The sequence below is a fragment of the Panthera tigris genome, chromosome A3, assembly GCF_018350195.1.
Source record: "Panthera tigris isolate Pti1 chromosome A3, P.tigris_Pti1_mat1.1, whole genome shotgun sequence".
NCBI lineage: Eukaryota > Metazoa > Chordata > Mammalia > Carnivora > Felidae > Panthera > Panthera tigris.
The window spans coordinates 73,415,445-73,443,372 of record NC_056662.1 but is presented as its reverse complement, the minus strand read 5'-3'; the positions used below and the strand labels follow the sequence as shown (position 1 = coordinate 73,443,372).

Sequence of the window (27,928 nt, the reverse complement as noted above, 5' to 3'; positions counted from 1 at the left end):
ACCGGAAGTGTCACGGGGACCGTTTCGGGAACGGACCGTGGGACTGCAGTCCCGGTCCGCAAGGTGATCTCCGCCTTATCTCAGAATCCGGACACCCCGGACCTAACGTAGCAGCAAAGTGAGTGGGGTTCCTTGGCCGGGTCGTCCCGAGGGGGCGTGTATTGTTTGCCCTGAAGTGGCAGTGGCACCGATCGTAAACACGGAGCAATCGGAAGCCTTTCCGCGTTTCATTTAATCCCTGCGTGACCCCAGCTGAGGTTTAGCGAAAGCGTTATTTGCCCAGAAGGGGCCGGCTGCCCCCCTCTTCCCGCGCGTCCCTCCTGTCCTGGGCCCAAGGTTTTCTGGGCCCGGTTCGAGGCGAAGCCACCCCAGAGCCGTCATTCTTATACAATGACTTTTTTTTGCCTTTCAGATAAGTTCCAAGGCTGACAGGTCTTACATTCAGACGTTTCCACCAACGCACCAACATCTTTTTTCAGATTCCATAACGAGATCCTAGCTGCGAAAGAACACCGAATTGGGAGTCAGACAGCCTGGGTTCTAGGCCTGACTGTCATTAATTGGTGGTATGACATTGGAGAAATCTTTCTGACCTCTCTGGACTCCCCGTTTTCCTTTTCTATAAAATGAGGAGCGTGGAATAAGTAGTAAGTGAGGTAACTTCCAGTTTCCACACCTGGATTATTGCCACCAGTGTGTTTTCTAATTCCTGCCTCAGTTAGCTTTCTGTACTTTGGTTAATCCCCATGTAGGGCCTTTCTTCGCATTCCATCAATCCATGCCCTTGTCAGGTCTGGGTTTAGACTCATTTTAAAAATGCTTCCTAAAGGAATCCGTTTACTTCTTAGTCCACGGACTCGTACCTAAGTAAAAATTTTAACATGTGCCATTCTTGAGGTGTTTAATGTGCCTGAGAATCATTATATTGGCACAATAAACTCTGAACGACAGGACTCTGGCTTATTAAACTTTGAATCAACATCCTCATACACAATGTCTGAAAGATGGTACTCAAGAAATGTTTGCTGAGGAGAATATGTACACCTCACATTATTTTAGTTACTCCTTTCCTCAAAAACTGTAAAGCAAAGCTGTAGAAATGCAGTCCTGAGAGCAGAAGGAATAGAACATTCGAGGAGAAAAGTAATTATACTTTTGTTAGTTCTGAACTACACTGAGTTCTGTTGCAGTTTTCTCTCAAGTAAGTCTTCTGTCATTCCAAGAATGATATTCAAAAGGCATTATTCAATAGATATGTATGAAGTGTTCTCTTCCCACTCTAAAGCATCTTCTTTTTGGGAGGGGTTGGTAGGAAGAGGGAAAAATGGTGAGGGTTGAAAGAAGACAATTTCAAGTAGAGCATATGCAAAGGTTCAAAAATGAGATGGCAAGCCATTGAAGATTACGGGGCGGGGGGACGTCAAAATAACGAAAGCTTGGAGATAGGAGTGAGGTGCTATAAGGGTGTAAGCAATGAAATGAGAGGTTAGCAGAGGGCAGATAAATAATCCTTAATAACACGTGTTGAAGTGGCACGTGAAATGGGATAATGGCCTGCCACTGGAGGATGTTCAGCAAAAAGAGCTGAGTTCAAATTTGCATTTTAGAAAAATCGCTCTCGTGATTTTGTTAGTTGATGTTTCAAGAATGAAAAAATCCCTTTGTAAGTTTTATTTCAGTTCTATCATAGTAGAGACATTAACAATAATGATGGTTAACATCTAAAGAGTAGTTAGTTATTCCACCTGATTAGAATTCCATCTGATTAGACTGAATTCTTTCAGGGCAGAAACCCAGCTTTACTCATGTAACTCTAGCACAGTGCTTTTCATGTAGTAGATATCCAATTAATACTTGCTAACTTGAATTTAATATTAACTCAATATTAAAACTTTTTCCAGGGGAAACATGAACCAGAAGATACTGAAATTGGAGAACTTGATACGATATCACACTGTCTTTAGGCAGCTGCACAGCCTGGGTCAAAGAAGAATGTTAGCACAGTGGAGTCCTGTGTTTTCATCTGCTTACCCAGTGGGGACAGCTCAGCTCTGCATCCGACCCTGGCAAATAGACCCATTTGTTGGCGCGGCTCTATCTCAATATAGGCTTCTAGTAACAAAGAAGGTAGTTACAGATTTTAGTTACTGTATTACTTGGTCTGAGGTGAAAGTTCCTATAGCTCTGAGTAGAAATTCATTTTGAGTGTTTTGTCTTTATTCCTTAATGCTACACTTGAGGCAGTACATCTTTGTGAAGAAAGGAAGTTTTATTTTGTTGTTCAGTAATGTGGATGAATTTGATTACCTGGAAATCAGTGTATGATTGTGAATTAAGGATGTAGGATTTTAAATTTTAGTCTAAGGTTTAACTACTTATGGGAGTGTTACTTGGTAGAAATAGGAGCTGTGATTGTGGTAGATATTCCAGAATAAATCTACATTGTCACTTAAAGTTTTTCTTCTATTGCATTCTGAATTTTTAATAGGAAGAAAGAGCACAGAAATCTCCATTGTCTTCACCAAAATTCAAAAAAGAAGTGGAGGTATGGATTGGAATGACTGTTGGGGAACTGGCCAGAGCAATGGAAAAAGACATAGGTGGGTCAGATACTTTTATAAGGAAAAATATGGGAACATGGCATACCTGGTATCTTATTTTCATTGAGACTAAGGCATTCAAAGATGAAAATTAGACTGATGGCTTAAAAAGGTATCAAATCATTCTAATAGTTTTCACTTTAGGTCATAGTTTTCACTTGAGGTCACAGACTCTAATTCGTTTCTTCTGTCTTTGCCAAAAATGGTGGAAAAAATTTTATCTGGAGTAACCCTTCTTTCTCAGAAATTCTGTAGGCTTTTAAGTTTCTTTATTTATTTTGAGAAGAGAGAGCCTGAGCGAAGGAGGACGGAAAGAAAGAGGGGGGAGAGAGAATCCCAAGCAGACTCCATGCTGTCAGCACTATGCAGGGCTCGATGTCACAGACTGTCCGATCATGACCTGAGCCAAGATCAAGAGTTGGTCACTTAACCAACTGTGCCAACAAGGTACCCCAAACTATTTTAATGGGTTAATTAAAAAATAAATTTTTTTAATGTTTTTATTTTTGAGACAGAGAAAAAGCATGAGCTGGGGAGGGGTGGAGAGAGAGGGAGACAGGATCTGAAGGAGGCTCTGCACTGACAGCACAGAGCCTGATTGTAGAGCTTGAACTCAGCTAAGAGATCATTACCTGAGCCAAGGTTGGACCCTTAGCCAACTGAGCCACCCGGGTGCCCCGAGTTTTGTTTTGTTTTTTTTTTTCTGAGAGACAAAGAGCACTCTGGAGAAGGGCAAAGGCAGAGGGAGGAAGAGAGGGAGAATCTTAAGCAGGCTCCACGCTCAACACAGACTGAGTCCAAAGAATATTTTTGGTCTGAAGTACTCTATTTATACTTACTATCCTTTTGTTGTTCTATAATTTTCTGATTTTCTTTTTGTTTTGTTTTTTATTGTTTATTTTTGAGAGACAGAGAGTGAGAGAAAGCGTGTGTGCATGCACGAGCCAGGGAGGGGCAGAGAGAGAGGGACACAGAATCTGAAGCAGGCTCCAGGCCCTGAGCTGTCAGCATAGAACCCGATGCAGGGCTCAAACCATGAACTGTGACACCATGACCTGAGATCGTGACCTGAGCGGAAGTCAGACACTTAACCAACTGAGCCACCCAGGCGCCCCTGATTTTCTTTTTTCACTCATTGTGACAATATCTGTAGTGCCAGCAGAAAAATATTTGTAGTAGTAAATTTTTTTTAAAGTTTACTTTATTTATTTTGAGAGAGAGAGTGCGAGCGCAGGAGAGACAGAGAGTGAGGGAGAGAGAGAATTTCACTGACAGTACAGAGCCTGGACACAGTACACAAAGTCATGAACCGTGAGATCATGACCTGAGCCAAGACCAAGAGTCGGGTGCTTAACTCACTGACCCACCCAGGCACCCTATAGTAATAGCTTTTAATAATACTGTTTTTGTTTATAAATGTATAGCATCGTTGTCATTTTTTAAATTCCTTCATTGCACTCTTGGTGCATTTATTACCGATTTAAGATTATTGGAACAAAATTTGAGTTTTCATTATAAGCTGACAATAAAATTCAGTAAATAAGAAATAGCCTATTATTGTAGCGAAATAAAGTGACAAGTGAAGCAGACTCTTGGCAAAAAGAAAAACAATTAATAATAATAACTCATATTACTGAGCTGTTACCATGTACCAATACTTTATGTATATTAACTCATGTAATTCTCATAATGCACAAGAGTTAGGTGTAATTATTATCCCTATTTGTAGGTTGAGAAACTGAGGCATGGAGAGGATGAATAATTGCCACAGTTAGTATATGGTAGAGTAGGATTTGAACTCAGGGAGTATGGCTACAGAGGTCATGCTTTTATTCACAGACCAAATTATCTCTCAAGAATTGTTATTTTGTAAATTACAGCAGAGCTCTAGGGCAGAGCTAGAATTGTAATATGTTTCCAGCCTGAAAGTGCCACCACTCTTTGTATATGTGCATCCTCACAAAGAATAGAAAATTGGCCCAGTCTTGCATTTTTATAACTTTGCAGTTGGATTATATAATCATTTTATTAGAAAACTTTAAGAGAACAAATAGATATGACTGTATCATTGATATTTTTTCCAAGGAAAACTATATTGGTAGGATTTTATAGATAATATTGATAATATACTTGATTTTTAAAACTTTTATTGTTGGCAGTTTTCATACATATATGAAAGCTGTAAGAATGGAATATAAGTATAATGTATGCAGAAGCCAGTGACAATTATTAATATATCACTTATTCCATAAATATTTCTGTATTTATCACTAAAAGATGAGGATTCTTTTTTTTTAACATTCCCCCCCTCACACACTCCCATAACTATAATAATTCCTCTGTGTTACCAAGTAAATAGTATAATTGAAATATGAATTTAATCACGGATCAGTGTTCTAGACCCAAAACTGATATGCCATGATTTAAATAAAAGCTCTATTTGAAGCTTATTTAATATTATATTTACTTCTCATTTGAATTAAAGATGGTGAATATTTTTAACTACTAAATTAGCAATGTGAGTATATATTTTTTCCTTTATGTCAATTAAAATAACTTAGGATGTAATATCTGTGGTTGAAATGCTTTGGGTACTTTTCTATTTGTAAATATTTAAGTCTTAGATAAAGATAAAATAATATGTTAATACTAAATGCATTTAATATAAAGGGAAAGAGATTATCTTTGTATAAGCTACCTTTCAAAAGTTTAGGATATCAGGGGTGCCTGGATGGCTCAGTCAGTTAAGCATCTGACTCTTGATTTTGGCTCAGGTCATGATCTCACGGGTCCTGAGATCGAGCCCCACATAGGGCTCTGTGCTGACAGTGCAGAGCCTGCTTGGAATTCTCCCTTTCCCTCTCTCTTACTCTCCCCTGCTCGTGTGCATGCCCACTCACTTGCTTGCGCCCTCTCAAAATAAATAAATAACATTTAAAAAAAAAGTTTAGGATATCATATTGGAAAAGTATTTACTGGATTATTAGGGATTTTAGCATTGTTAGAATTGTATTCATTATAATGTATATGTTTAGAATTTTATTGTTCTATGAGAGCATATCCATATAGAAAATTTGCATTGTATCATTTTTTTTTTTTAAGTTTTATTTATTTAAGTAATCTCTAGACCCTGTGTGGGGCTTGAACTCATGACCTTGAGATCAAGAGTAGCATGCTTTTCTAACTGAGTCAGCCAGGTGCCCCTGTATCATTCTTTTAAAATGTATTTTCTTGGGAAAGGATGTTGTGGGATTATATATAGGAAAGGATTTCTTGGCATTATTACAGAATAGGATCAGTGATATGTGGAGCTGGCTTGCACCAACTTTTGAGCCAGTTGCTAATTTATAAGGAAGTATGTGAGCTTCCATTAAAAATCATAAACATAAACAAAGGTAACATAAATCATAAAGGTAATAAATACTCCTTAAACCCCTTCATTCTTGGGGTACCTGGGTGGCTTAGTTGGTTAAGCATATGACTCTTGATTTTGACTCAGGTCATGATCTCATGGTTTGTGAGATAGAGCCCCATGTAGGGCTCTGTGCTGACAGCTTGGAGCCTGCTTGGGATTCTCCCTCTCTCCCTCTCCCTCTCTCCCTCTCCCTCTCCCCCTCTCCCTCTCTCCCTCTCCCCTCTCTCCCTCCCTCTCCCTCTCCCTCTCCCTCTCCCTCTCCCTCTCCCTCTCCCTCTCCCTCTCCCTCTCCCTCTCCCTCTCTCTCTCCCTCTCCCTCTCCCTTTCTCTCTCTCTCTCCTTCTCTCCCTCCTTCTCTGCCCTTCCCCACCCTCAAAATACATAAGTAAACTAAAAAAAAAAAACAAACCTCTTTTTATTTTACTGCATTTTGCTATGTGTTTTTGAGGTGATTTATGCCTATGTACCTATATGGTGGAAATTCTATGTAATGGTATGCTACTGTGCATCTCTTTACATCTCTGTGTTCAGTGATTTCATGTTGATAGCTGAAATCAACCATCTGGGAGTATTTGCACTGTGGAAATTGGGAAATGCTATAATAATTAGGGTGGTTTTTTTTTTGTTTTTTTTTGTTTTTTTTTGTTTTTTGGAGAGTCTTCTGAGTAAACATTTACCTGCACACTACTGCATAAGATATTCTTTTAGTATAATGTTCTGTTTATTTGAGGATGCCTTTCTTTCATATGTGTCTCTCAGAATACATATTTAAAATTTTTTTCAGTGTTTATTTTTGAGAGAGAGACAGACAGATAGACAGACAGACATGAGCGGGGGAGGGGCAGAGAGAGGGAGACACAGAATCTGAAGCAGGCTCCAGGCTCTGAGCTGTCAGCACAGAGCCCAATGCGGGTCTGGAACTCATGAGCCATGAGATCATGACTTGAGCTGAAGTCAGATGCTTAAATGACTGAGCCACCCAGGCGGCCCTCAAAATATATATTTAAAGGGTGATTGAACATCTGGAAACATAAAACTTATTTCATTGACCGATACATTCATTTATCATCCACAAGGAAGTATGACTGAAATGAAAACAAAGTACATTATGTAAAATAGAATACCAAGTAAATATTTTTCTTACATTTCAAGACTTTTTGGAGACCATAAATAGATAACATAAGTAAATTAATTAATTATATGTGTGTGTATATATGGAGATTGTGTGTGTGTGTGTGTGTGTACATACAGTTGATCCTCGTTATTTGAGGGTTTTGTATTGGAAGATTCTCTAAAATGTATTTGTAGCCCCAAAATCAGTATTCACACTGCTTTTGCAGTCATTCCTGGACATGTGTGGAGCAGTGAAAAATTTGAGTTACCCAATTACACATTCCTAGCTGAGGTTAAACAAGGCAACATTCTGCCTTCTTGCTTTAGCTCTCATGCTGCAAACAAGTGTCATTTTGTGGCTTATTCAGTGCCACATTTTTACATTTTTATGCTTTTTGTTGATTTTGCTGATTAAAATGGCTCCTAAGCTTAATGGTGAAGTGTTACTAACTGCAAGAAGGCTGTAGTGTGCTTTACAGAGAAAATGCATGTGTTAGATAAGCTTTGTTCATGCGCTGTTTTTAGTGCTTTTGGCTGGGCGTTCAGTATTAATGAATCAACAGAATACATTAAATAAGGTGTCTTAAAACAGAAACACATAAAACTAGGTATGTATTGATTGCTAATGAAGATGTGACCAGGAGCTGAAGGAACCTACTAACCTTATATTTTTCCTTGGAATGATGGTTTAGTAGTTGCTCATTTAGTGTTCATGGCAAGTTTATAGAACAGAACTGCTGCAAATAATGAATATCAACTATATATACATACACATTTGTATAGACATGACATATGTAACTACAAGTTTTCAAAGAACTGCTCAATATTAAATGTATACAATATGCCTAATAATGTTTTATTGGTGGCTCAGATCATTCATAAGGTGCATATTCACATATTTATGAATATGTAGAAATGTTAATATAAATGAATCATATTTTAAAGATTATTTTCTTTTCAGCTTATTTGTGGTTTGTTAACAGAGGAACAGCTTAAATAGTTAATTCCTCTCATTGGGTATACTGTTTATATTGAGATTTATTAATAGAGGCCACTTTTGTGAACATTTATTTCATGATCCTAAAAGGTTTTTTCTCTCCCACCCAGATTGTGTGTATGAAGCTTTAATGAACACCGCTATTGACATAGATTCACTAGAAGCACACTCACATTTAGATGAAGTCTGGATCAAAGAGGTGGTAAAGAAGGCGGGGATGAAGTTAAAATGGAGCAAATTAAAACAGGACAAAGTCAGAGAAAATAAAGATGCTGTAAGAAGGTAAAACTTAACCATGTATATTGCGGAAAGAAGACCACTTAGTTTTACTTACACTTCATAATGGAAAGATTTGCTTTAAAATTTTTTTTGCAATTAAAGTGACATGGGAATATAGATTAAACTTTTCTTCAAAGTGTTTAAAACATCAGAGTGTTTAAATATATTCAGGTTATCAAACTCTAAGGGTTGTTTTTCTTAGTTTGTTGAGTGTATATATTGACCCTGAATTTAAAATTTTTATTCAGTTCTGCTTGTTGTTTTGAAGATGCCAACTGTGCATGGGCAGTCATTACATGTTTTGTCATAGGTTATTATGTGTGTGGAAGGGGAAGATAGTTATATCTAATCAAAGCTGAATGTTGGATTGTATTGTTAGTGGTAGTTCACAGAGATGACTGCAAACCACTTCATTGGCTATAAAGATATTTAAGAAATGAAACTCCTTTGCTGTTAATTGTAGGCCTCAGACAGATCCAGCTTTATTAACCCCAAGGTCCCCAGTTGTTACTGTAATGGGCCATGTTGATCATGGGAAAACGACGTTACTCGACAAACTGCGAAAAACTCAAGTGGCAGCAATGGAAGCTGGAGGCATCACTCAGCACATTGGTGCCTTTCTTGGTATGACCCAAATTACCTTACAGTGTGCTTGGGAATCCCACATACTGTTTTCTTAAACCAAGTGTCCTAACATGAGATACACAAATTAAAAGTAAAAGGACAGTCTAAAGCTTAAGGCTGTTGGTCTGATGAAATATCGAGCAGCTGGTTAATAAAGGTTATTTTGTACATTCTATAAGAAGAAAATTATATTTTTATTCTGGCTATTCTTAGTTTGGCTTAATGAACTTAAAATTGTTCAATGCCTGGTTACAGTAATGTTCATAATAGTAATTAAATAGCAGCTACCATTACTGAGCAACTAGCATGTGCCCAGCACTGTGGTGTGTGGTGTGGTGAGCCCCTTATTTATATGCTTTATTTTTATCTTCACAACATCACGAAGTACGTATTAATACCCCTGTTTGCAGATAAGGAGGCTGAGGCTTGGATAGGTTATTTGTTCAAGATATACAGCTAATAAATGGCAAAGCTAGGATTTACATCCAAGGCTGGGTTTGGGCTGGGTTTGGGCTCAAATCCTGAGCTACTAACTATGTACTAAATTGCCTTTTGCTTAAGGCAATTGTGTAGCTAATGAAGGGGAAACTTCCTATATAACTATCAGTCTGTTCTCTCTCCAGAATAGATACCAGTTGGTACATTTATGAAAATATGTTCTAAAAATATAAAAAGTTTTACTTTGAAATTATAACATGAAAAGAAAACACTAAAGGTTTCACTGCTTTGTTATCATTTTTCAGTGTGAAATAATGATTTGTATTGTTCCCAATTAAAATTAATGGGAGGAATAAATTATTTTAAGGAATTATTGATTCTATTTGATAATTTCACATATATTCCTTTGTATTAAGAAAGCACACATTTGAGTCCTTAGTATTTTTGGATTTCTGTTTCCACAGTGTCTCTGCCTTCTGGGGAAAAGATCACCTTTCTTGATACTCCAGGACATGCTGCTTTCTCAGCAATGAGGGCCAGAGGTGCTCAGGTCACTGACATTGTCATACTGGTCGTAGCTGCAGATGATGGAGTGATGAAACAAACTGTAGAATCTATTAAGCATGCCAAAGATGCTCAAGGTACTGTGTGGCTGATTATGTGTATCAGGAAAGCAGTTGCTTTTTTTTTTTTTTTTTTTTTTTTTTTAAAGATCTACAAAAAGTCACTATTCTGGTGCCCTTTACATGTAGCTCATTTAATCTACCTGGCAATTCCAGGATTATTATGCCTGTTTACAGATACAGCTCAAAGATGATTGAATTTTTTCCCACAGATGTAACTACTAAAAAGTGTGTAGCAGGAGTCAGCTGGGGACCTGTGACCATAAATACAGTCCTTCTAATACTGTTTACTTAGTTGGCATGGTGTGAAAATGTAATAACCGCAAATGACTTTTTAAAAATTTTTGTTATGGAAATGTTAAATAATTATAAAGGTAAGAATAGAATAATAAACTACATACCCATCACCTATTAACATTAGGAGTTGCAAAATGGTTATATTCTAATTCTGTTATTCCTTGTTCATTTATTATCTTGAATTCTTCTCTAAAGAGAAACTTTTTCTTCGTATGCTTTACATAAATTCTTAGAGGTATAAAATTGAAACTTTTTAAAAATCACTTCTCTATTTAGAAACTGTGGTAATAGCTACTACCCCCCCCCCCCCACACACACATACTTTGTTCATTCATTCTTATTCTGATATTACCCTACACTCACTGAGAAAATACTGTTACCTTGAGAAAATGTACCTTGATGGAGTACATCATATTCCCTTACGTTTGTTGGCAAGAGAAAAAAAAGTTTGAGAATCACTATCTACGCCAGTTCTTTTTTTTTTTTTTTCAACGTTTTTTTTTTTTTTTTTTTTTTTTTAATTTATTTTTGGGACAGAGAGAGACAGAGCATGAACAGGGGAGGGGCAGAGAGAGAGGGAGACACAGAATCGGAAACAGGCTCCAGGCTCCGAGCCATCAGCCCAGAGCCTGACGCGGGGCTCGAACTCACGGACCGCGAGATCGTGACCTGGCTGGAGTCGGACGCTTAACCGACTGCGCCACCCAGGCGCCCCTACGCCAGTTCTTAACAGCATGAAAACTAAGAACCGAGAATGGCAGGAACTGCCTCCAGTTACAGTTAATTTGCAACATGTCCACATTTGAAATCTGCTCTTTTAGCTTCCAGTGTTACTCTCTTTTCTTTTTAATTCTTCAAAACTGCCTTTGTGGAATGGACTATGTTCTTAATGAACATAGGGAATATAACAAAAAGAAGAGGGTGATAAATTTGCCAGGGATCCATAGCAAAGCAGTTGTTGAGATAGGATAAATTTCTTACATCATGCTTTCTATTCCTGTTCTCTTGTCCCTTAAGTTCCATCTCATCCATATGGAATGTACTTTTTCATAATAGTAGGTTGTGGATAACTTTTTTGTTTCTGTTTTCAATTTTTCTTCCTTTGATACCTGAGAAAATTGTAGCACAGTTGGTGAAACCCAACCAGAGAATTATCTCCTAACATTTTATGTGATTTGTCTAGTGATCAAGACAAGTAGATTATAAGATTATTTGGTTCATTTGTTCAGTAAACATTTATTGAGAATCTACTATATGTCAGTCACTAAAGTATATATTAATAAAGAATTGCCGTAAATCCTGAAAGTAAGTTTACAACAGTGCTACTTCGTTTCAGCCCAGGGTAAGATGTTGGGTTTCAATGAGTTAATAGCTCCTCAAAAGAAGAGGCAAATGATCTAGTAGTGTTAGAATTGAATTAGAATCTTTTCTGGACTTTTTAATTTTCTTTCTGCAGATTATCTTCAGTGTAGTTGCTGATCTTGCTTTCAGTCTTACAGATAGGCCTTTCTCTACCCAAATTCTGTTTTTGTTTGTTTGTTTGTTTTCATCTTAGGTATCTGTTCTTAATTCAGAATCTGCTTATAATTACAATTTTGACATCTCACATCCAGAATCCTCCTTTATGTGCAGAAAGATGAGGGGGTCTAAAGCAGGTCTTTTAGGTCTTTCTTGTAGTTTAGTACATCTACTCAGTAAAGAGAAAGCTAGAAAAGGTTGGTGTCTTTCACTGTGAATACCTGGAATTGAAGGTATCCTCATTTGCATTCTTTTTAACTCTTCAGTTCCTATCGTCCTTGCTATAAACAAATGTGACAAAACTGAGGCTGATCCTGAAAAAGTGAAAAAAGAACTGCTAGCTCATGATGTAGTGTGTGAGGATTATGGAGGTGACGTTCAAGCAGTGCACATCTCTGCACTCACGGTAAGTGCAGGCACCTCAGAGATGATGTGTTAGGTTGGGACTGCTGTTCATAATGCACATAGGGGACTATACCTAAAGAACATCGGGACATATATAATTTCTGTTGTTTAAAAACCCTTTGTGTACTAGGCAAGGCTAGCATCATTATCTTGGTTTGGCAGATTAGGAATTCGACTTTCTGGGGTGCCCGGGTGGCTCAGTCAATTAATTGTCCGACATTGGCTTAGGTCGTGATCTCACAGTTCGTGAGTTCAAGCCTTCTGTCGGGCTGTACGCTGATAGTCCAGAGCCTGCTTCGGAACCTCTCTCTCCCTCTCTTTCTGTCCCCTACCTCAAAAAATAAATAAACATTAAAAGAAAGAAAAAAAGAAATTAGGCTTTCTGAGGTCAGTTACCAGTCTAGGGTTATACAACAGAACAGTCAGGGATCAAGTCCAGACCTAATGCTTTTCTTTTTTTTTTTTTTAATTTTTTTATGTTTTGTTTTTATATTTTTGAGAGAGAGAGAGCGAGCAGGGGAGGGGCAGAGTGACGAAGACAGAATCTGAAACAGGCTCCAGGCTCTGAGCTGTCAGCGCAGAGTCCAATGCTGGTTCAAACTCACGAGCAGTGAGATCCTGACCGGAGCCAAAGTGAGATGCCCAACTGACTGAGCCACCCCAGGTGCCTCCTAATGCTTATTCTAAGTATAAGAACACATGGTGGATGTTGTAGGCATAGCGTAATAGTAAGCTGCTGAAGACTTTTTAAAGCAGAAATGAAATCCAATTTGTAATAAAAAGTACTTGTTTTTATACTGAAAAATTACAGAATAGGTTTTAGGGCATTTAAGAGATATTTAAACATAAAAATTTCACTAATACAAAGATAAAACATTTGGGTTCAGTTTGTTATTGATTGATTCAATGTTTCCATGAATTAAATTGCCATAAGTTTTGTTATTTATGATGAATTCCATTTTCTTTTCTTTTTTTTTAACGTTTATTTATTTATTTATTTTGAGAGAAAGAGTGTGAGTGGGAGAGGGACAGAGAGAGGGAGAGAGAATCCTAAGCAGGCTCCGTGCTGTCAGTGCAGAGCCTGAAGTAAGACTAGATCCCAGGAACTGTGAGATCATGACCTTAGCAGAAATGAAGAGTTGGATGCTTAAAGCCAACTGAGCCACCCAGGTGCCTCTCCATTTTCCTTTAAATGACCAATTATTCTTTTCTGATTGAAAAACACCAAGGAAGCTGAGTACCTGCTTTGTGACAGCATTTTGCAGTTCTCTTTTCCTGTACAGGTTGCTAAGTAACAATTTCCTTTTTTGTCCATTCTTATCATGTTCCATGGTTCATATATAATCTACAATACTTTTTTTTCCAGATCACTTACTGAGGGGATGGTACTGTATTTGGCCACCTTCCTCTAAATAAGTCTCATTTTATCTTTAATTTTACTAAATTTGTTACTTCTAGGATGCTTAGCAATCATGCCTTCATTGATATTGAAGCCAGGCCTCTTTTTCTCTGAAACTCTGAAATGCCACCTTGCTTTATTATGTTTCCACTATACCTCAATTGCTGTTGCACTCTGAAAGCCAGATGGCAAGATTAAAACATTTGAAGACACAGCCACCTTTTCTGCCCAGATACCTTGAGATGAGTAGGTAAATGTAAAGCTGCTTACGCATGGCAGAGATGATTTCTGGGGAATGGAGGGAATTGGGAGGGTGTGGCAGAAAGAAAGATGAGGCCTTTTTTTCCAAGTAGAGATAGAGGACTATTTCATGCAAAGAAACACCCCAGCTCTACTTTTCAGAGTAGCATTTGTAACTTTAAATCAAGACTGGGAATATTTGGATGGGTAAGGAAAGTATTGTTTTGTATTGTTTACAAACAGCTTGTCTCCGTTGTTTTATACTCTGACAACTGAGCAGCCTCTTAACTGACAGAGAGTGGAAAAATCCCTTGCCCATCAGTTTGAGTTCCATCATCAGTTAATCAGCTGTGTGATCTTGGAGCCCTAGAATGCCTAGTAACCATAGATCATTAAAGGTGAAAGAATCATCTAATCAATGTTTGATTTACTTATTTTACAGCATTCTTGAGTGGATCGAATGAAATAATAGATGTGAAAGCTTATTCAGTTGGCTAGAACTTCAAATGTCAAGTAGCATTGTAAAGAAAGCGAGAGGAAGAGAACGCAATGGTAGAGACAGATGGAGGAGAATGCATGAAGCATGTATTTATGAAGGGGTATTAATAAGCACCACTAGTGGGCTTCCTTTTAAGAAAATCACCATTCTTGGGGTGGCTGGATGGCTCAGTTGGTTGAGCATCACACTTTGGCTCAGGTCATGATCTCATGGCTCATGAGTTCGAGCCCCGCGTCAGGCTCTGTGCTGACAGCTTAGAGCCTGGAACCTGCTTCGGATTCTGTCTCCCTGTTTTGCTGCTTCTCCCCCACTCGTGCTTTGTCTCTCTCTCTCCTCTCTCCCTCTCTAAAAAATAAATAAACATTAAAAGAAAAGAAAAGAAAATCGCCCTTCTTCCTTGAAAGATATGTCCCTGGATCAGGTTTTCTTGCTTTTCCTTCCTTTGTTTTTTCCTCCCTCCCTCCCTCCCTCCCCGCTTCCTCCTTTCCTGGCCTCCTTCCTTCTTTCTGATTGGGTGATTCATGCTTTTAATGCTTAAAGAGAAAAGTATGATATAACTGTCTAGGATTATTTTGCTTTCTGACACTGGTATTTACATTTACAGATAATATTTTATTTATGTATCTTAACACCCTTTTTTGTTATTAAAGGGCGATAATCTGATGGCTTTGGCAGAGGCAACAATTGCTCTGGCAGAAATGTTAGAACTGAAAGCAGACCTCAATGGTCCAGTAGAAGGAACAGTAATAGAATCTTTCACGGACAAAGGAAGAGGGTAGGACTGTTAAAATGCTTGCTTTTTAATAATTTGTTTCATTGTTTTTGTGGCTTGATTATGTAACAATGCATTATTTTATTGCATATTATTGTTAGACATGGACAATATTTTCAAAGCATTTGTTTTGAAAAGCATTTTATTGCATTAGCACATGGAACATAAAAATTTAGTTATCAGGGGTTCCTGGGTGGCTCAGTCAGTTAAGCGTTCTACTTCGCCTCAGGTCATGATCTCACAGTTCGTGAGTTGGAGCCCCACATAGGGCTCTGTGCTGACAGCTCAGAGCCTGGAGCCTTCTTCATATTCTGTGTCTCCCTCTCTCTCTCTGCACACTCCCCCCCCCCGTGCACTTTCTCTCTCAACAATAAACATTAAAAATTTTGTTTTAAATGCAGTTACCAGTAGCCATAGCTATCTATATATCTCCTAGTCACATTTAATGGTATAAGTAGTTCAGTTTGTTTGAATATTTTTCTCCACTGACTTAACTGAATTGATAAATAAAGCCTCATAGACTGACAAATTGGAATGAAATAGCAAATGTTGCCCTCAGGGTTTCTAAATTCTTTATGTCCTTACCCATTAATATTCTATCCAGGAAGGTCTTTGGGTTTTTCTTCTCTTTAATTTTTCTCCCTATCAGCAAGAGGTTTCACTTCTTAACAAATTAGTTACGGAAAGAGGATTAGCATTCTGTCAGAACACTCAGCTAACTGCATCCTCCACTGCCATAAGCTGATAAGAAATGTGTTTTGTTTTCCTTTTTTTTAAAAGCATGATAAAATAAGCATAACATTAAATTTACCGTCTTAACCATGTTTAAGTTCAGTAATATTAAGTATTTTCACATTGTTGTACAACAGGTCTCTAGAACTTTTTAATCTGGTAAAACAAACTCTGGGGCATCTGGGTGGCTCGGTCAGTTAAACATCTGACTTTGGCTCACGTCATAATCTCACAATTTAGGTTCAAGTCCCACACGAGGTGAGCTTGTGCATATTCAGGTGAGCTCTTGCCCTGCTTCGGGTGAGCTTGTACTCCGCTTTGGGTGAGCCCTGCTTCAGTCTCTTCTCTCTCTCTGTCTCTCTCTCTCTCTGTCTCTCTCCCCTCGTGGGATTCTCTCTCTCTCTCCCTCTCTCTGCCCCTCACTCACTTGCACCCTCTCTCAAAAAACCAAAAAAACCCCCCAAAAAACCCAAAAACCCCAAACAACAACAACAACAACCAAAAAAACCCCACTGAAACTCTATACCCACGAAACCCTAATTTCCCCTCCTTCCAACGCCCAATCCTTGGCAACTATCTTTAGATTTTCTGTTTCTATGATTTTGACTACTTTAGGTACTTCATATGACTAGAATAATACAGTATTTGTCCTTTTTGACTGGCTTATTTCATTTAACATAATGTCCTCATGGTAGGTTCGTTCATGTTGGAGCATGTGACAGGGCTTTCTTTTTTAAGGTTGCATAATATTCCATTGTATGTATACGCTGAATTTTCTTTATTATTCAGTTGATGGACATTTGGTTTGCTTCTACCTTTTGGCAATTATGTAGAAATGTTTTTATAGTATGAAAAACTTCTTGAGAAGTAGTGGGGTTAACCCTGTGTGTACATAGTATATATATATTTTAGTCTCGTAAAGATATCTTTGCTCTACTTAAGAAAGTGCTTACTTCCTGATTATGGCATTACGAATATATATGTTTATTTTCATTTTAGGCCTGTTACTACAGCTATAATTCAAAGAGGAACTTTGAGGAGAGGCTCCATTCTGGTTGCTGGAAAGAGTTGGGCAAAAGTACGCTTAATGTTTGATGAGAATGGAAAAACAATCCATGAGGCCTGTCCCAGCATGCCAGTGGGAATTGTAGGCTGGAGAGACCTCCCTTCTGCAGGAGATGAAATTCTTGAAGTAGAATCTGAGGTATATCAAGCTTAATTCGTATATACATGATACAGTGATTTTATTTATTTATTTATTATTTTAATAATTTAGGGTCAAGTTAACTGACATACAGGGTATACAGTGTAGTCTTGCCTTCAGATGTAGATTCCCATGATTTATCCCTTACATACAATACCCAGTGCTTATCCCAACAAGTGCCCTCCTCAATGCCCATCACCCATTTTCCCTGCACCCCCAACCCCCCACCCCCATCAACCCTCAGTTTGTCCTCTGTATTTAAGAGTCTCTTATGGTTTGCTTCCCTCTTGTTTGTAACTTTTTTCCGTCCCTTACCCTGTGGTATTCTGTTAAGTTTCTCAAATTCTGTGTATGAGTGAAGACATACGTAGCATGATACCCTCTAGTTCCATCCACATTGTTGTAAATGGCAAGATTTCATTATTTTTCCTCACCAAGTAGTATTCCATTGTTATATACTATATCTTCTTTATCCATTCATCAGTTGATGGACATTTAGGCACTTTCCATAATTTGGCTATTGTTGATAGTGCTGCTATAAACATTGGGGTACATGTGCCCCTGTGAATCAGCACTCCTGTATCCTTTGGATAAATTCCTAGTAGTACTATTGCTGAGTTGTAGGGTAATTCCATTTTTAATTTTTTGAAGAATCTCCACACTATTTTCCACAGTGGGGCACCAGTTTGCATTCCCACCAACAGTACAAGAGGGTTCCCCTTTCTCCACATCCTCACTAACATTTGTTGTTTCCTGAGTTAATTTTAGCCACTCTGATTGGTGTGAGGTGGTATCTCAGTGTGGTTATGATTTGTATTTTCCTGATGATGAGTGATGTTGAGCATCTTTTCATGTGTCTGTTTGTCATCTGGATGTCTTCTTTGGAAAAGTATCTATTCATGTCTTCTGCCCATTTCTTCACTGGATTATTTGTTTTTCGGGTGTTGAGTTTGGTAATTTCTTTATAGATTTTGGATACTAACCCTTTATCTGATATGTCATTTAGAAATATCTTCTCCCATTCTGTCAGTTCCTTTTTAGTTTAGTTGATTGTTTCCTTTGCAGTGCAGAAGGTTTTTCATCTGGATGAGGTCCCAATAGTTCATTTTTGCTTTTATTTCCCTTGCCTTTGGAGACATGTTAAGTAAGAAGTTGCTGTGGCCGAGGTCAAAGAGGTTGCTGCCTTTTTTCTCCTGTGGGATTTTGATGGTTTCCTGTCTCACATTTAGGCCTGTCATCCATTTTGAATTTATTTTTATGTATGATGTAAGAAAGTGGTTCAGTTTCATTCTTTTGCATGTTGCTGTCCAGTTCTCCCAGCACCAGTTGCTAAAGAGACTGTCTTTTTTCCATTGGATACTCTTTCCTGCTTTCTCGAAGATTAGTTGGCCAATTCTGGGTTCTTTATTCTATTGCATTGGTCTATGTGTCTGTTTTTGTGACAATACCGTACTGTCTTGATGATAACAGCTTTGTAGTACAGGCTAAAGTCTGGGATTGTGATGGCTCCAGCTTTGGTTTTCTTTTTCGACATTACTTTGGCTATTTGGGATCTTTTGTGGTTCCATACAAATTTTAGGATTGTTTGTTCTAGCTCTGAGAAGAATGCTGGTGCCATTTTGATTGGGATTGCATTGAATGTGTAGATTGCTGTGGGTAGTATCGACATTTTAACAATATTTGTTCTTCCAATCCATGAGCATGGAATATTTTTCCATTTCTTTTTGTCTTCTTCAATTTCTTTCATAAGCTTTCTGTAGCTTTCAGTGTACAGATCTTTTACCTCTTTGGTTAGGTTTATTCCTAAATATTTTATGGTTCTTAGTGCAATTGTAAATGGGATCGATTCCTTGATACCTCTTTCTGTTGCTTTGTTATTGGTGTATACAAATGCAACTGGTTTCTGTACATTCATTTTATATCCTGTGACTTTGCCGAACTCATGTTTCAGTTCTAGCAGTTTTTTGGTGGAGTCTTTCGGGTTTTCCATGTAGAGTATCATGTCATCTGTGGAAAGTGAAAGTTTGACTTCTTCTTTGTCAGTTTGGATGCCTTTTATTTCATTTTGTTGTCTGATTGCTGACCCTAGGACTTCCAAGATTATGTTAAATAGCAGTGGTGAGGGTGGACATCCCTGTCGTGTTCCTGATCTCAGGGGAAAAGCTATCAGTTTTTCCCCATTGAGGATGACATTAGCTGTGGGCCTTTCATATATGGCTTTTATGATGTTAAAGTACGTTCCTTCTATCCCAACTTACTTGAGAGTTTTTATTAAGAAAGTATGCTGTATTTTGTCAAATGCTTTTTCTGCATCTGTTGACAGGGTCATGTGGTTCTTATCCTTTCTTCTGTTAATGTGATGAATCACATTGATTTGTGAGTATTGAACCAGGCATGCAGCCCAGGAATGAATCTCACTTGATCATGGTGAATAATTCTTTTAATATACTGTTGAATTCGATTTGCTAGTATCTTGTTGAGAATTTTTGCATCTGTGTTCTTCAGGGAAATTGGCCTGTAATTCTCCTTTTTAGTGGGGTCTTTGTCTGGTTTGGGAATCAAGGTAATGCTGGCTTCATAGAATGAGTCCAGAAGCTTTCCTTCCATTTCTATTTTTTGGAACAGCATGAGCAGAATAGGTATTAACTCCGTTTTAAATGTCTGGTAGAATTCCCCTTGGAAGCCATCTAGACCAGGACTCTTACTTGTTGGGAGGTTTTTGATAACCGATTCAATTTCTTCACTGGTTATGGGTCTGTTCGAATTTTCTGTTTCTTCCCATTTGAGTTTTGGGAGTGTGTGGGTGTCTAGGAATTTGTCCATTTCTTCCAGATTGTCCAGTTTGTTGGCATATAATTTTTCATAGTATTCACTAATAATTGTTTGTATTTCTGTGGTGTTGGTTGTGATCTCTCCTCTTTCATTTGTGATTTTATTTATTTGGGTCCTCTCTCTTTTCTTTTGAGAAGTCTGGCTAGGAGTTTATCAATTTTGTTTGTTCTTTCAAAACAGTTCTTAGATTCATTGATCTGTTCTACTGTTTTTTTTTTTTTTAAATTTTATATTGTTTATTTCTGCTCTAATCCTTATCATTTCTTTTCTGCTTGGGGTTTCTTTGTACTCTGTTTCTAGTTCCTTTAGGTGTGAGGTTAGATTCTGTATTTGGGATTTTTCTTGCTTGTTGAGATGGGCCTGGATTGTGATGTATTTTCCTCTGAGGACTGCCTTTGTTGCATCCCAAATGGTTTGGACTGTTGTGTTTTCATTTTCATTTGTTTCCATATATATTTTAATTTCTTCTTTAAATTTCCTGATTGACCTATTAATTCTTTAGTAGTATGTTCTTTAACCACCATATGTTTGGAGGCTTTCCAAATTTTTTCTTGTGGTTGATTTCAAGTTTCTTAGCGTTGTGGTCTGAAAATATATATGGTATGATCTTCATCCTTTTATATTTGTTGAAGGCTGTTTTGTGACCCAGTATGTAATCTCTTTGGGAGAATGTTCCATGTGTACTTGAGAAGAATGTACTGCTTTTGGATGAAAAGTTCTGAATATATCTGTCAAAGTCCATCTGGTCCAGTGTATCATTCAAAGCCATTGTTTGCTTATTGATTTTCTGCCTAGATTATCTGTCCATTGTTGTAAGTGGAGTATTATAGTCACCTACAAGTACAGTATTATTACCAATAAGCTTGCTTATGTTTGTGATGAACTGATTTATATATTTGGGCATCTCAAGTTAGGGGCATAAACATTTATAATCATTAGCTCTTCTTGATGGATACACCCCTTAATTATGATATAATGCCCTTCTTCATCTCTTCTTACAGTCTGTTTTAAAATCTAGTTTGTGTGGGGGGCACCTGGGTGGCTCAGTCAGTTAAGCGTCTGACTTCAATTCAGGTCATAGATCATGATCTCACGGTCTGTGAGTTCGAGCCCCACATCAGGCTCTGTGCCAACAGCTCAGAGCCTGGAGCCTGCTTCAGATTCTGTGTCTCCCTCTCTCTCTGCCCCTGTCCCACTCACACTCTGTCTCTCTCTCTCAAAAGTAAAATAAAAACATTAAAAAAATTTTTTTTAAATAAATAAAATCTAGTTTGTGTGATGTTAGTATGGCTACTCAGGCTTTCTTTTGACATCCGATATTGTGATAGATGGTTCTCCATCCCCTCACTTTGAATCTGAATGTGTCCTCAGGTCTAAAATGAGTCTCTTGTAGGCAGCATATAGATGGATCTTCTTTTTTTATCCATTGTGTCTTTAGACACAATGATACCTTGTGTCTTTTGATTGGGGCATTTAGTCCATTTACATTCAGAGTTATTGTTGGAAGATATGGATTTAGTGTCATTGTGTTATCTGTAGGTTTCATGCTTGTGGTGTTGTCTTTGGTCTTTTGTAGTCTTTGCTGCTTTCCACTCACAGGGTAACCCTAGGATTTCTTGCAGGGCTGGTTTAGTGGTCATGAATTCCTTCAGTTTTTGTTTGTCTGGGAAAGCCTGTATCTCTCCTTCTACTTTGAATGACAGCCTTGCTGGATAAAGGATTCTTGGCTGCATATTTTTCCTATTCAGCACATTGAATATTTCTTGCCACTCCCTTCTGGCCTGCCATGTTTCAGTGGGCAGGTCTGCTATGACCCTTATGTGTCTTCCCTTGTAGGTTAAGTAAGACCTGTTTGTCCCTAGCTGCTTTCAGAATTCTCTCTTTTTTTTGTATCTTGCCAGTTTCACTGTGATATATCGTGGGATACAGTGATTTTAAATATTCTCTAATTTTCTACCAAATAAGTATATTTGTGTTAACAAATAAGTATAGACTATAAAGGCTTATGAGAGGGCCAGTGGTGCCATTTTATAATTTGGCTATGGAATTTTTAAAAATTTGAGGTAATATTTAAAAATTAAATCATCTGTGTATACAAAGACCCTAGATTAAAGTTTTGTAAGTTTATCAAAATTTATAAAATTAGTGGTTTCATATATGAGTTAGACCAAGCTAAGCTGGGGAAAAACATCAAGCTTTTTTAATCCATAAGATGCTGGTTTCTATTTAGTTAAATAATGCCTGTTTTTTCCCCTGTAAAGCCTAGGGCACGTGAAGTTGTTGACTGGCGGAAGTATGAGCAAGAACAGGAGAAAAACAAAGAGAATCTGAAAATAATAGAAGAAAAGCGAAAGGAACACCAAGAAGCACATCGGAAAGCCCGTGAGAAATATGGCACTTTGCATTGGAAGGAGAGATCATTTCTAAAGTACCAAGAAAAAAAAGAACAAAAACCCTTAAAGACAAAAGAGAAAGAAGAAAAGGATTCAAATGTACTTCCTATAATTATTAAAGGTGACTTTGGAAAGATTTTACTTCATTACTCATTTTTGTATTATAAATATGTATATTTCTTCATTCTCACAATTAATTTGGGCCATTAAATTTAAGCTAAAATTATTTTGGTATTTTGGGGGAGATTTATTTTATTGATGTGTAATTGACATATAACATTATGTTAGTTTCAGGTATATAGCAATGATTTGATATTTGTATATATTGCAAAATGACCACCACAGTAAGTCTAATCACCATACACAGTCACAAAACTTTTTTTTCTTGTGATAAGAACTTTTAAGATCTACTCTTTTAGCAACTTTCAAATGTATAATATAGTATTATTAACTATAGTCACTGTACTGTACATTACATCCCCATGACATTTATGACTGGAAGGTTGTACCTTTTGCCCTCCTTTTTGCCCATGTCTCACTGGGGGAGAGGTTTTTTTTTTTTTTTTTTTTTTTTTTTAATGTTTATTTCTTTTTTAGAGAGAAAACACGAGCAGGGGAGGGGCAGAGAGGGGGATAGAAGATCCCAAGTGGGCTCCGTGCTGACAGCAGAAAGCCTGATATGGGGCTTGAACTCATGAACTCTGGATGACTCACTGGGAGAGATTTTAATAAACATTTTTCTTGATGTTTTGTTGTAAATGTACTTTTGGTTCTAAATACTTAAGTTAAATAGATGTTTATAATGCTAAACCTAAATAAAAGTGGTAAATGCCATTCCTATTATGACTTTAAATAGATTTTTGTCATTTTGTGTCTGTTAATGTCTAACTCTTAACACCAGTAATTTCATACTTTTTTAGGTGATGTTGATGGTTCTGTTGAGGCCATTGTGAACATTATGGATACCTATGATGCTTCACATGAGTGTGAACTTGAATTAGTACATTTTGGTGTGGGTGATGTCAGTGAAAATGATGTTAACCTTGCTGAAACATTTCATGGTAAGATTTCTATTTCCTGTTTGTTTAACTGTGTTCCCTAGAACACACTGTGAACCATTACCTTCAGTCTTTTGTAGCTTGGCTAATCAACTTGCCCTTTACCCTTATCAGCATCGCCCTTCCTGCTCTAGTGGAGTCCCAGCCTTTGAGCTCAGTGGGATGCGCAGTATTGCAGCCATAACTTCACTCATTGTTTTCACACTACAACCTTGGGGAACTCTTTCAAGTCCCAGAAGGTTTTTGATTTTACTTACTTACTTACTTACTTACTTATTTATTTATTTATTTATAAATAAAGATAGTTACTGCCTTTCCCATTTCCCCACCCAATCCAAGGTTGGTTCTCTGTATCTTTTATTTAGACTTTTGAATGCTCCTGACACTGTAATCAGCCTGTTCAGTATTTTACTTCATCTTTTACTTTTGTCTGTTTTTTGTCTATTGATAATTATATAAATCTTTCTTAGATTAAAAGCTGTCTTTAGCTTTAGTATATGCACTATTTAAGCAAACAGTTTTTAGCTTTAATTAAATGCCTAGAAGGTAGGGGGACTGGACTGTTAGTTGAACTTACGATATACAAAAAGGTGACTCATGACTCACTTTTAAGTCTAACACCTAGCAAGGCACCAACATTTTATTAATTAATGAATCACTTAGGAAGGAGGTACTTAATGACTGTACTTATTTAGAATTAGATGTCACTTCTACTAAATAGTAATGCTGGTTATGGTTAATTCATTTTTAATTTTTATTTATTTTTAATTTAAAAAATTTTTTTAAATGTTTTTATCTATTTTTGAGAGAGAGAGAGAGAGACAAAGCGTGAGCAGGGGAGGGGCAGAGAGAGGGAGACACAGAATCTGAAGCAGGCTCCAGGCTCTGAGCTATCAGCACAGAGCCTAATGTGCGGCTCCAACTTGTGACCTGAGTTGAAGTCGGACGCTTAACTGACTGAGCCACCCAGGTGCCCCAGTACTGGCTAATTCAAAGTATTTTCTAGGCATTGACCAGCCTAGCACTATACTATGTAATGCAGGTATCATGTTAAATGATTTCTTAATGATAAAACTTTCAAGGTGGTTGTGTTTTTCTCTTGATTAACTTGTTTGCTTTCATTTTTATCACTTGTTTAAGGACAGGAGTGTTTTGCTTTTTATTCCCTCTAAGGTATTTGCTGTTAAATGTATTATTTGTTCTTTGGCAAAATAGTCAACTCCATAGAATTTCTTTCATTTCTTAAATAACTCTTAAACTTTACCAATTTAGTAACTATTTTGGAGCATCTTTTGGCCAGCTGAATATCTAAGAATAAACCACAAAAAGTTGTAGACAATAAGTTTATAATTTAGTAATACAATTGTTATTAAAATAATGTAAAAATATTTCAGCCCTATTCAATTTTCGTTTTCTTATTTCTCTGGTATAAAAATCAAAGTTTTGTTTAGCGTACTGCCTTGCACAGTATGGGTACTTTTGTCTCTTAAATTAATGGGTTTAAAAATTATAAAGAAGTTTTCCTTGTTAAACAAGCTACAATAGTATTTATAAAATCCTTTGGTTAATTTGAAAATTTACTAGTTTTTATGAGAAAAAATTACAGAATTTTTCATCACCCCTTTTAATTTACATAGAAGGAAATAAAACTTTTTTTTTAATGTTTATTTATTCTTGAGAGAGAAAGCATGAGCCGGGGAGGGGCAGAGAGAGAGGGACACAGAATCTGAAGGAGGCTTCAAGCTCCAAGCTGTCAGCAGAGAGCCCAACATGGGGCTTGAACCCATGAACTGTGAGATCATGACCTGAGCCGAAGTTGGACACTTAACTGACTGAGCCACCCAGGCACCCCTAAAACCTTTTTGTTTTTAAGTGTATTTTGAGAGACAGCATGCAAGTGAGCAAGGGAGGGGCAGAGAGAGAGAAGGAGAGAGAGAATCCCAAGCAGGCTCTATGGTGTTAGCACAGAGCCAGACATGGGGCTCAATCCCATAAACCAAGAGATCATGACCTAAGCTGCAACCAAGAGTCCGACGCTTAGCTTAACTTACTGAGCCACTCAGGCTGCCCGAAATAAAACTATTTAGATTTGAGTTTCTGCTTGAAAGAAAAGTCCTTAATACAATATTTGTGCTACTTTATTTTTTCTATTTCTGCTTCCCAGGTGTTATATATGGCTTCAATGTGAATGCAGGCAATGTTATCCAGAAGTCTGCTACAAAAAAAGGAGTAAAAATTAAACTTCACAAAATCATTTACCGCCTAATTGAAGATTTGCAAGAAGAACTGAGCAGCAGATTGCCTTGCATTGTGGAAGAGCATCCAATTGGTGAGTGTTCACTGAATATTAAACATTCATATCTTAGGTGCTGTGAAGAACACTTGAAAGCAAAGTTTAGGGGAATTATAGTTCACTGTTGAAATACCTTCACTGTTCCAATAAATGGCCTGTGTCCTAGAAAAAATGATATATTCAATGTAACTTCCTATGTATTATAAACCTGCCCTCTGCAGCCTATGCTTTGGCCCTGAGGATACAAAGGCAAGTTAGGCAGTAAGAACTTGCCCTAAGGTTTAGACATCAACTAATTATAACATAAATTAGACTGGGATGGGATGCATGAAGATTATATACAGTGTTCTGGAAGGAGCCACTGATTTTGTCCTGGAGTTGGCCGAGAAGTCCACCATGAGAATAGTTAATTTTACATTTAAATATCACGTATTTAGAAATATTCTTCCTAGCATATCCCTTGGCCAGATGGAAACCTAAATTTATTTGAGATGGACTGAATCGTTTTATCTGTTCTTATGGTCCAGAGATTTATTTTAGGCTTTTCTGATCTGCTAAACATGACCATACAGAGATTTGTATGTTCTTGTGCTAAGGCACAATTTGGAAAACTTTTGAGTCATACAAAGGTTTCCATCAGCCAAATAACACTAACCCCAGTAAATCGGTGTATTATAGTGTGTGATACCATGTCATTATTGGAATTTAATTTTCAGTGAAAAGAATTAAGCTTTAAGCTGAGTCACAGAATCAGTATTTAAGTGAATATAAATTATCAATGGGGAGATTAAAATTAGGTGATGACAGATGTTCTCTTCAAGAATAATATATTGAGGGACAGGTGAAAACTAGGTTTTCATAGAGCAGACAGTAAACTGTTACCTTCTAGTGCATTTTCAGCTAAAAAAGTGAATTTCTTTTTCCCTTGTTCATTTTTTTGGGCAAGCAGGTTCTTTTCCAAGAAAACCCAAGGATTTTCATGTTTATGTTTCTATGAGCGGTCAGGAAAATAAAGTTGGTAGAGTCAGAGAAAAACAGGATTTCAGTACGAGTTTGTATTTTTCTCCCACCTTTAATTCTTGCTCTGAAGAATATGTGAAATTATGTATTTCTCAGAATCTTTTGTTTTGTGTGCATCTAATGCTCTCTTCTTTCTAAAGGTGAGGCTTGTATACTAGCTACCTTCTCTGTAACAGAAGGGAAGAAAAAAGTTCCTGTGGCTGGCTGCAGAGTCCAAAAGGGTCAGTTAGAAAAACAGAAAAAATTTAAATTAATCCGTAATGGACATGTTATTTGGAAGGGTAAGCAAGATCACAATCTGTTTCTATAATATTAAATCCAGTCACCCAAACCTACTGATTCCATGTAACCACCTAAAGTCTCACTCCCATATCCTGGTTCAGGCTGTTACCTTTTGTTAACTCAAACCTCGTCTCCAGGTGACAGGCTCCCTCCCTTACTAGTCCTGATATCTCCTCCAGGATTTTTAGTCCTGCCTGGTAATCTATATAACCTGTAACAAGCCTGATAAATCAGTAATCTAGTTTCCTAAGCTTCTAAAAATTGGCCGCAAATTACCTTTCCAGCTGTCTCCTACCCCTGATCTACAGCATTGTACTTGGCTTCCCTTGACCTTTTCCCTGCAATGTCTTTTATCCTGGATTATCTCATTTTTTAAATCTTGAGTACAATGCCATCCTCTGCAAAGTTAGTCTAACCTTTGAAATGGGAGATTTAGTTCTTTCCCTATAAACCACATCTTGCTTACAGCAAACCATTTTTCTTTGGTTTCCCTAGTATTTAGTTCCATCATTTAACATGATAGGACTGTAAAATTTAGGACTTTCAGGATAATTTTCCTTTTAACACCAGACTGTATAGCACTTAGCAGGTATAATTTGTTGAATATACCTACCTTGTTTTTTTGTTTTTATATTTTAAGGCTCATTAACCTCATTGAAACACCATAAAGATGACATTTCAGTCGTCAAAACTGGAATGGACTGTGGTCTCAGTTTGGATGAAGAAAAGGTAGAATTTAAAGTGGGAGATGAAATTGTTTGTTATGAAGAAAAAGAAGTTCCAGCTAAGACTTCTTGGAATCCAGGATTTTAAAATTACATTAAAAATGTAAACAATTAATGGTGTGCCTGGCTGGCTCAGTGGGTAGAGTTTGTGACTCTTGATCTCAGGGTCT

At 37.3% G+C, this 27,928-nt stretch overlaps 1 protein-coding gene across 3 annotated transcripts; it reads left to right on the top strand.

Moving 5' to 3' along the window:
- Positions 1 to 27,873, top strand: MTIF2 (mitochondrial translational initiation factor 2). 3 transcript variants are annotated; one of them, XM_042981414.1, is made up of 15 exons: positions 1 to 118; positions 413 to 566; positions 1,902 to 2,127; positions 2,489 to 2,600; positions 8,236 to 8,407; positions 8,868 to 9,028; positions 9,931 to 10,107; positions 12,171 to 12,310; positions 15,098 to 15,222; positions 16,951 to 17,155; positions 22,249 to 22,501; positions 23,301 to 23,441; positions 25,603 to 25,767; positions 26,892 to 27,032; positions 27,674 to 27,873. In XM_042981414.1, exons 3-15 carry the CDS (start codon positions 1,909 to 1,911, stop codon positions 27,844 to 27,846), a joined length of 2,184 nt encoding a protein of 727 aa, XP_042837348.1. In that variant the 5' UTR covers positions 1 to 118; positions 413 to 566; positions 1,902 to 1,908; the 3' UTR covers positions 27,847 to 27,873. The 3 variants fall into 3 exon arrangements, with proteins under 3 accessions (XP_042837348.1, XP_042837347.1, XP_042837346.1); XM_042981413.1 differs by having other exon boundaries at positions 413 to 647; XM_042981412.1 differs by having other exon boundaries at positions 2 to 118; positions 413 to 656.
- The last annotated feature ends 55 nt before the right edge of the window (positions 27,874 to 27,928 follow it).